The following is a 10484-nucleotide window of genomic DNA, read 5'->3' as shown; positions in this document are numbered from 1 at the left end:
CTTTAACTAAGTTACTTTTAGAGCAACTTTGATTCGAGTAACTATGATCATATAAGATAATTTATGACATAAGTGAGTCGTGTGAGAGAAGTATTGTAACATTAACATACTGCTTATTAATGTAAATCCAAATCAACATTTTAAAGACTTGTGCACACACACAGTAGAAATGGCTTTGGGGATAAGCCTATTTTAAACATTTGTTATGTCATGGAAGGAATATCAGCTGTTTGCAATACTTAGAGGAAAGTTTGATGGTTAATGTAACCAATTGTTATGATTATCATGTTACTGTATTATTCCATCTCAGGAAGTTAAAGCTGTTGCCCAGTTATTTATATCCTGCTCTGAAAGAGAAATAAATGTATTGTAGTACTTGCCTTATTTAATGCAGATTACATTTTCGCCTGACCATTATTTAAAGTATAGGGATTCATGTCTATGTGTAACACATTCTCTGTAATGTAATCAGTTTTTGAACAAAACGTTGACATTATTAAATAGTGTAAAAATAAACAAAAATGAATCTCCAAGCAGCAGCGTGGACATGTAGGATGTACATATCACCCACACAAGTTTCAGTGACTCTTGTCCAGCATCTGGTCGTCAGTATTTCCTTACGGAGCTAGCTGGCTTGGCTCAGCAGTGGTGAGGCCTGCTCTCAGTACCTGGCAGCAGGGTGAACTGTACTGGGTACAGTGCTGACCAACCAGGGCAGAAAAGCTAGCAGCAGGGTGAACAGAACTGGGTACAGTGCTGACCAACCAGGGCAGAAAAGCTAGCAGCAGGGTGAACAGAACTGGGTACAGTGCTGACCAACCAGGGCAGAAAAGCTAGCAGCAGGGTGAACTGTACTGGGTACAGTGCTGACCAACCAGGGCAGAAAAGCTAGCAGCAGGGTGAACAGAACTGGGTACAGTGCTGACCAACCAGGGCAGAAAAGCTAGCAGCAGGGTGAACAGAACTGGGTACAGTGCTGACCAACCAGGGCAGAAAAGCTAGCAGCAGGGTGAACTGTACTGGGTACAGTGCTGACCAACCAGGGCAGAAAAGCTAGCAGCAGGGTGAACAGTACTGGGTACAGTGCTGACCAACCAGGGCAGAAAAGCTAGCAGCAGGGGGAACTGAGCAGCCCAGGCACCAGGGCAGAAAAGCTAGCAGCAGGGGGAACTGAGCAGCCCAGGCACCAGGGCAGAAAAGCTAGCAGCAGGGGGAACTGAGCAGCCTAGGCACCAGGGCAGAAAAGCTAGCAGCAAGGGGAACTGAGCAGCCCAGGCACCAGGGCAGAAACAAATCTGAAAAGCTGTGGCAGTAATCACATAGTCACCGATAAGGAACCATGCATCTCTGCCTTTCTTCAGATAAGACCCAGAAAAGCAGATTACTCTGACCCGTTTTCCTCTCCTGCTCCCTTTCTTTCCACCGGGGGTGGAGGGTGGGGGGGTATTTTTAGGTTGGCGTGGACCTGTTATCTGACGTTGCCTTTTCAACACTTTGTAAGGGATGTGTGTAGAGGGGGGCTGGTAGCTGCATGACCTCTCCACCCCTCTTTGTGGTGATGGTCTCACATGTAATTTGGGAAATATAAATCTATTTTTGTGTTGACGTTTCTGTTCAGTGTACCAATAAAGGCCTCTGACTTAGTCTCCCTGAGTTGTCTCAGTTGCGTGTGTTATATGTCATATCTGACTCCGAATCAGTGGGGACAGACTGTGCAGATAGCCTAGTGGTTACAGCGTTGGGCCAGTAACCGGTAGATTGCTTGTTCAAATACCCAAAGGTGAAAAATCTGATATGCCCTTGAGCAAGGCACTTAACCATCATTTGCTCCAGGTACGCTGTACTACTACGGTTGACCATATAAAACCACAGATTTTACTGCACCTATGTGACAATACAACATTTAAAAAACAATTTTTGACAGTGACACGCATTAGTGAGTACATGTGGAGAGAGTCAATAGACCTAAGAGATGGCTAAGCGGTTCTTACTCGTTTTAAAGTGGCAGCCATTGTGTTCGGCCAATTCCTCATCCCGTCCCTTTAGCTGCACACTTATAGCAGCTCTATGTCAAGCAAAAGGAGCTATTCTTACAGAGCACCGTGATAGTGTCAATCAAGAGGAGAGGTGTGCATGATCTTGAGATGTGAATAGGTCCTGTTTAGTGGCAGGCCCTGAACTGTGTTCTACACTGAGTACCACAGAGTGAGGGGAAGTGGGCTCCCCCACACAATGCTGCCTAAAGGGCTTTTAATGTGCTACAGTGCCTTCAGAAAGTATTCACACCCCTTAACCTTTTCCACATTTTGTTGTTACAGACTGAATTTAAAATGGATTAAATTGGGATGTGTCACTCACTGATCTACACACTCTTCTCCATAATATCAAAGTGTGTCTTTAGAAATGTTATTAATTACAAATGAAAAGCAGGAATTTCAGTTTTCAACCCCTTTGTTATGGCAAGCCTAAATACATTCAGGAGTGAAATAGTACTCAAGTCACATAACAAATTGCATTGTCTTTTTGATCAACTACCTCATCTCTGTACCCCACACATACAATTATCTGTAAGTCTCAGTCGAGCAGTGCATTTTTCCAAGGCCTCGCAAAAGAAGGGCACCTAAAGTATTGGTAGATGAGTAGGAAAAAAAAATGCAGACATTGAATATCCATTTGAGCATGGTAAAGTTATTAATTACCTTTTGGATGGTGCATCAATACACCCAGTCACTACAAAGATGCAGGCTTCCTTCCTAACTCAGTTGCTGGAGAGCAAGGAAACCGCTTAGGGATTTCACCATGAGGCCAATGGTGACTGTAAAACAGTTGCAGAGCTTAATGGCTGTGATGGGAGAACTGAGGATGGATCAACAACATTGTAGTTACTCCACAAAACAAATCTTATTGACTGAGTGAAAATAATGAAGCCTGTACGGAATAAAAGTATTCCAACACATGCATCCTGCAACAACTGTGGCAAAGAAATTCACTTTTTGTCCTGAATAGAAAGTACAATTCAACACATTAAGTACCACTCTCCATATTTTCAAGCATAGTGGTGGCTGCATCATGCTGTATGATTGTAATCATTAAGGACTGGGGAGTTTTTCAGGATACATTTTTTTACGGAATGGAGCTAAGCACAGGCAAAATAATAGAGGGAAAACCATGTTCAGGCGTGTGAATAATTAAGTCAATGTTATATTTCTGTATTTCATTGTAAATAAATTTGCTAACATTTCTAAAAAAAAAACATGTTTTCACTTTATCATTATGGGATATTGTGTGTAGATGGGTGAGAATATATTTAATCCATTTTGAATTCAGGCTGAAAGGCAACATGTGGAATAGGTCAAGGGGTATGGATACTTTCTGAAGGCACTGTATATAAATCCGTTTCATCAGCATCTTTTGTAAGACACTGGGATAAGTGTCTGTTAAATTACTAACATGTAATTATCATATAGGCATATTAATGACAGGTATCAATAAATATTCTGGCTATTACTTGTCCACTCTACAGGCACATTAAACAATGCTGTTTTAATTTAGGGCCTGCATGTGCAGTGATGGTTTTGTAGGTTATTCGGTGCCGTTTCAAAATACATTTGTCAGTGTATTTCTGGGGGCCTGTGGGCGATTTCAGAATTTGACTGTGGATCAGCGGTAACTGTCTGATTAAGAATGAGGATGATGAACGCATTTCCCCAAACCCTGAACTGTTTCTACTGACGACACGTCTGATGGACTTTAAACACAACCCTTCTGAACGGTCACAGACCTTTCTGTAAATATTTAAATGATGTCAGTGATGCTATCTCACGACCTCGCCTAATGGGGACTGACATGCACCTGTAGAAGAAAGTCTAACTGGGCGTGACCTTGTAGGCCGGACCTATAGACTTAGCCTATATACAAGTAACGTCTAAAGCCCTCCACTTATTTGTCTTATTTAGTCAAAATTGCGTGACATGCTCCAAACATATTTTATGGAGAGGCCGGTAAGTCGTTGTGTTAAAAAAAACAACTTTAGTTTCCGGTTATAGTAGATTGAAGGTCTCTAATAGCCACTTGAATGGTTATTAAACATACGTGAACCGCTTTACGGGTAGCGGGTGAGATTGTTTGACATGGATTACTGGTAATGTGTGCTGGCTATAGACAATGGCAATTACTATAGGCTACCGTGATGGACGATTTTCCTGATATTAAAACACACTGACATATGGTATCTTTATGTGCTAGGATTGGCCTGGTGTTTATTCAATTTGTAGGCTAGTGAGTCGTGAAACTGAAGAAAAAACCCTGGAGATTTAATGGCTGTAAAGTTAAAAATGATTTAAATGCTTTAGATTGTGTGATCTTGAACATTATTTCCTTATCGATTTGACAATTGTTGTCGTTTAGGCCTATTGTAACGATTTGAAGGCTATTATTATATAGGATTAATAATACAATACAATTAGGCGAATCCATGTTTTATTAAGCATAATAGTAATGAATAGTATAGATAAAATACTACATTTAGCCTTTTAAATAATTAATGGTTGATAGAATTCGTAGTGATAGGCTATAGTTCTATGAAAGCACTAGGCCTAAAATTATAATTGGTCGATAAGTTACATTTCATATTTAGAAATAATTTCTAAATAATTGAAGATGATTAGAAATAATCAGGTGATATAATTGTAACCCGTTCTAGTTGTTTGTTCATATTTATTCATTTAAAAAATGTCCTTCGGGACAATGGTTTAATATACTTAAGTAAAAATACTTTTGAAGTAATACTTAAGTAGTTTTTTGAGGTATCTTTACTTTACTATTTATATTTTTAACAACTTTTACTTCACTACATTCCTAAAGAAAATTATGTACTTTTTACTCCATACATTTTTCCAAAAGTACTCGTTACATTTTGAATTCTTAGCAGGACAGGAAAATGGTCTAATTCATCACACACTTATCAAGAGAATATCCCTGGTCATCACTGCTGTCTCTGCTCTGGTGGACTCACTAAACATATGCTTTGTTTGTAAATGATGTCCGAGTGTTGGAGTGTGCCCCCTGGCTATCTGTAAATAAAATAAAACAACTAGAAAACGTGTCCGTCTGCTTTGCTTAATATAAGGAATTTGAAATGATTTATACTTAAGTATCAAAAGTAAAAAGTACCTTTTAGTAATTACATTTACTTTTGATTACTTAAGCATATTTAAACCCTTTAGAATTTTACTCAAATAGTATTTAACTGGGTCCCTTTTTCTATTAAGGTATCTTTACTTTTACTACAGTATGACATTTGGGTACTTTTCCCACCACTGCCTCAGAATATGTCCTGTAGTCCGCCCCCGTGAAATAGCCTATCAAGTTCATGCAGAAAAAATATAATTTACATAAAAGAAAAGCTTTATTTACATATAATACGTGTATTAAGTACCTACAAACATAATTGCCTTACAGTACATTTGTGACCTCAAAGAAAACGGTGATAGTGAGGGTAAGATGTCACTGACAAATTGTATACATATTTCCCTTCCCACTGAAGTAGATACCTACATCTCATATACAACTTCACAATTAACTCCCTATTCCATCTCAGAAACTAGTGACCTAATGAAAATCAAATGTATTTAGTTTAAGCATCCATCAAGAGTTTGCCAGCCGAAGTACAGTACATGGAATATATCGACATAACACTCAAGTAAGCCCATGCATCCATTGCAAAAGCGCATGCAATTTAAAACAATTTGTCTGACGATAATGTTATATTTCGATCATTCGTTCACCACGCTCTGATTCCATGTAAAGAAGACACTCCATTGCCGGACGGAAACGTGTTTTGAACGTTATTTAACTCCCCAATGCCGAAGTTGATGTAATTCCCGTTGTTTTGTGAGGGCTGGATAGACTGCACCGCAGTGGTGGGATAGTCACAAACATGGTTCATATTACAGCCAGGACTGGGATAATTACTGAACGCTGGGTAACTGTTATAAGTGAAATGGTTAAGGCCCACATTATATGAACTATTATAGGTTGTCGAGTCTCCAAGGCAGGGCTTCCCATCTCGGACCAGTACTGGGACTGAGATGCGTCTCGGCGGCGGGATACCGACCATCTCCAGGCTCTGGTCCTGTCGCTGTCTCTTGCACTTGTAGCGGCGGTTCTGGAACCAGATCTTGACCTGTGTGGGGGTCAGTTTGAGCACTCCGGCCAGGTGATCTCTCTCCGGAGCCGACAGGTATTTCTGCTGCTTAAAGCGACGCTCCAGCTCATACACTTGCGCCTGTGAGAACAGCACGCGCGGCTTCCTGCGCTTCCGGGGTTTGGTGGGCAGATCCGGGTCCTCTGACTTCAGGTCCACCACCGGCTCGCTCTGAGAGATGTAGGACATGTCTAGTGGAATAGAAATAAACGAATAAATTAAGACGTATTTAATTTAATTCCAGTATGTTAAATTGTATAAAGGACCCAACAATAGAAATTCAGCTCGGAGACTTTTAGCAAGGCATAGTTTAGACAAGCGTTCTAGGTCTGCCCTACATCCTAGAGTCCAAAAAGTAAAATGGGTTCAGTCGATTATGATTGCTATATTTTCTAAATTGTAATCAAACTTCCATGGAACTGTTTGGTATCCCGACGAGAGAATCCAATCTAAACTTCAATCACAACTTTCCTTTATTTTCTCCTTAAATTGTAAAATAGATTAGGCCTCTTTGACTGTTCTTATTCCAGAATAAGGGTGTACACTAGGAGTAGCATTACTATTACATCCCTTGTGAAATGTCTTATCCTTAGCCTACACGTTTTAGATTGTGTCCGACGCAAATCTGTTTAGTTACTTACATAATTATTCAGATTTTCACATAGGCATAATTATTCAGACGTTCACTTAGGGCTATTTCGATACTAATATCATAAACTGTTACCTTTTCTGTATTTCCCCTCAAATCTGTCCGTCTTGCCATCCTTGATGTCCATTTCTAAGAAAGATTTCCCATAGAAGGCAGCAGCGAAGTTGAGGGCAGTATTTCTGTTGTCTTTAGCCTCATGGAGCTCCTCTCCGAACAGCGAGCCTCCAGACAACATCTCCCGAAGCGGCTCCTGTTTCAGGCGGCCCAGCATGCAGGAGGAGGTCGGTAAGGCACAGTCCATCCGTGGAGAGATGTCCAGTGAGACCAGATCTTCAGCACTAGTGTGGTGCTCCAGGTTTAATATATCCTTAACCGAGAAGGGTGTGGACGTACTGGGGCTGGAAAACATTGCCAAAGAACAGTTGATCTGACATATAAATGGCAACAAACCGATGATTCCAAAATCTCCTCTTCTTAGTAATATTTACTGAGCTCAAGTACTCGTTCGTTTGTTTAACCGAGGGGGATCTTGACTATCAACTCGAGTCCCTAACTTTTCTTGGCCTCTTTCTGCTATGCATGGGGAAAGAGAGAGGGGGGATGAGGGGGAGGTTAAGTCTCTCATTGGACGTTGTTAGGGGGCATCCTATTGGTGTAACCCTACATGTCCGTGGTGCATCTGAATCCAGAATGCAACTTCAGCCCCATTACGCACCGTCACAAACACGCCTTTTGTCCATAATAGATGGTTGGAATTTATTATTAATTTTTATAAATTTTTCCCCGTAAAATGTATATGGTTGAAGGCAAAAGAGAATAGAATAAATACTGGAACCTTTTTCTGTGTGCACGAGCCTGTCTGTCTGTGTTAGGTTCTGTTTAATAGTTTAATGATGATACATTTTATTTGGCGGACATTCAACGTATGCAAGGAGATGCTTAGCCAGTTACACAACTGAATGCATTCACCCGAAATGTGTATTCCGCATTTAACCCAACTCCTCTGAATCAGAGAAGTGCAGGGAGCTGCCTTAATCGACATCCACGTCATCGGCGCCCGTTGAACAGTTGTTGTTTGTCAACTGTCTTGCTCAAGGACAGAACTGCAGATGTTTCCACCTTGGGGATTCGAACCAGTGACCTTTCGGTTACACGCTTAACCGCTAGGCTACCTGCTTCCCTACATAAAAACAAGTGCAGTGCATAAGATCATAAAATCGATTACATGAATGAAATCAACATTTAAACCAAAGGACCAGACGAAACAGGATGATTGTGTAGAGGATATGAACCTGGTTTAAGGTCAAGATTTAGGTTTAGGGGGTACGGTTGGTGATAGGGTACGAACCCGGTTTAGGGTAAGTGTGTTGGTTGGGGGACACATAGGGATGGATAGGTACACTGATAATGCACAAAGGGGTGGGAATAAGAGCAGACAGGCAGCAAAGCGTCTAGGTGGAGGGAACTTCCCTGGCAGCAAGACCATAGGGACCAACCAACATGTCTCTTCCTCCGCTGGCCTGACTTTCAGGAAGTGATAACAGACAACAAACCAGCATCCTCCCACCCACCCACGCAGCGCACCCGGGCTAGGAGTGTCACACATACCATAACATTTTTGTAGTCATGCCTTTTAAGACACATTCGTCTAGAGCTACATTATGTACAGGCTATGTACAGGCTATGTACACCACACATGTACACTAGGCCCTACTTTTGTACACTACAAAAGTAGGGCCTATCATATGCCTAGTTATTCGATAAGTCACGTTATTCTCTAAAAATGCATCCAATAAAATATCAGTAGGACAAGGTTTTTGGGGAGAATTGGTGTGCGTAAAGATTCCAAGACGCACTGAGGGGACCTCGCACAGGGCTGGCATCACACCCATTATTAATGCTGGTGGAGACAGCGGTGCCGAGACAGACAGTATTATCGTTTGTTTTATCTACAGCAGCGTTTAACACAGACCCCGGGAACTAAATGGGTCCCTCTGTCTCCGACCCGGCTCGCGGTGTTTATAGTTTTTAAGACTATTTGCGCGCCTCGAAAGCTGATGAATGGTCGCGAGGAGTAGAGCGTCAACACTGCCGTGTCTCGCGCAGCAATAATTGGTGAAATAAAGTAAACGAACCGAACTCAGACGAGCCTCAGTGTAGCGCATGGAAACCGTTTCATTCTTCATGTCAGATTCTTTCCTCTTAACGTTCGCAAACAATTAACATTGAGTTGGCTGCAGTCTGTTGTGACGAATCTCAATAAAAGTTTGAAGGTTATTCCCAGTTGATGACAGACAGGCCTGTCCTCGGGCCTTCAGGCCTATCTGACAGAGTTTGAGTTAATTCCATTTCAAGCTTAATTCATTTCATAACATGGAATTTCAGTTGCATTGACCTCAATTCTGCAAGACTGACTGCAAAGCACTCTCTGTGTCAACTGCCCAAATTAAACATGACAGGCCTATTAGACGCATGGTTCATATCCCTAATGCATTCTCTCTCTCTCTCTCTCTCTCTCTCTCTCTCTCTCTCTCTCTCTCTCTCTCTCCCTCTCCCTCTCTCTCTCTCTCGTTTTCTCTCTCTCTCTCTGTATCTCTCTCTCGTTTTCTCTCTCTGTCTCTCTCTCGTTCTCTCTCTCACTCTCTCTCTCTCTCTCGTTTTCTCTCTCTGTCTCTCTCTCTCGTTCTCTCTCTCACTCTCTCTCTCTCTGTATCTCTCTCTCGTTTTCTCTCTCTGTCTCTCTCTCACACTCTCTCTATCGCTCTCTCTCTCTCTCCCTCCCTATCTCGCTCTCTCTCCCTCCCTCTCTCTCTCTCGGACACTCTCTCTCTCCCTCTCTCTCTCGATGAAAAAGTACGAACATGAATGCACTCACTAGTGTAAATCGCTCTGGATAAGAGCGTCTGTTAAATGACTAAAATGTTGTTTTTTTAAGTACAATGTATTTCTCTCTCTCCCCCGACCCGTCTTTCTTTAGCACCAGTCAGATAAAGCGATAGATAAGGCTGCTTAAAAACTTCCGCTGGACGGGATAATTGAGGATATTCTGGGGCGCTGTGTGTGTGTTTTATCTAATGAGTCTGCGACTGTTCCCGTGTGTGGACTGTGGGGAAAGCACCACGAGCAGACGCCACGCGCATTAGAGCCAGGGTCTGGCGTCTTTCCCCGGTCCTCGTGACCTGTCAATCATATTGGTGATCTCGACACCTTTCTAATGGCGCTGACTAATTACCTCGGAAAGATAAACAGGTTTAATCGTTGATCTGATAAACAATCAGATTAAATATCGTCGATCATTGATTTTTAGCCAAATGGAAGTCGATATTGTTATGCAGTGTTCAGTTGTAGCCCATCTTTAGGTCTACTCTACTGTGGATGTTAGTTTCAATTAACTTGCCCTTCGAGATAAAGAAAAAAAAAATGTATTAGTGCGTGATTTAGACAAACAACTGTTATTAGTGTTTTTTGTCACTGATTATGTGACAAACGTAGATTTTTTTTGTTTTGGGATTAAATTAAGATAAATCAAATTAGGCCTACAGAATGATTGAAATTGTCATTTGTAAATGTAGAATGCTGTTTGATCAGACAATATTGTTAGGTGTGATGCAGTTAAATGTTCGTTCTAAA

The 10484-nt window shown here is 41.5% G+C and overlaps 1 protein-coding gene across 1 annotated transcript; it reads right to left on the bottom strand.

The window, feature by feature from the left end:
* Positions 1 to 5388: 5388 nt before the first annotated feature.
* On the bottom strand, positions 5389 to 7431 carry LOC139390577 (homeobox protein Nkx-2.5-like). Its single transcript, XM_071137784.1, has 2 exons — positions 6930 to 7431; positions 5389 to 6396 (listed from the first exon to the last, which is right to left on the bottom strand). Exons 1-2 carry the CDS (start codon positions 7261 to 7263, stop codon positions 5783 to 5785), a joined length of 948 nt encoding a protein of 315 aa, XP_070993885.1. The 5' UTR covers positions 7264 to 7431; the 3' UTR covers positions 5389 to 5782.
* Between the last annotated feature and the right edge of the window lie 3053 nt (positions 7432 to 10484).

This window comes from Oncorhynchus clarkii, chromosome 31 (assembly GCF_045791955.1).
Source record: "Oncorhynchus clarkii lewisi isolate Uvic-CL-2024 chromosome 31, UVic_Ocla_1.0, whole genome shotgun sequence".
NCBI lineage: Eukaryota > Metazoa > Chordata > Actinopteri > Salmoniformes > Salmonidae > Oncorhynchus > Oncorhynchus clarkii.
Note: the sequence above shows the minus strand (reverse complement) of the source record. Positions and strands in the feature narration are given on the sequence as shown.

Coding starts and splice junctions, on each gene's coding strand:
- LOC139390577 (XM_071137784.1), bottom strand. CDS start 7,263: ATGTTTTCCAGCCCCAGTACGTCCACACCCTTCTCGGTTAAGGATATA. Junction 6,397..6,929: donor TGAGGGGAAATACAGAAAAG/GTAACAGTTTAT, acceptor CTATTCCACTAG/ACATGTCCTACATCTCTCAG.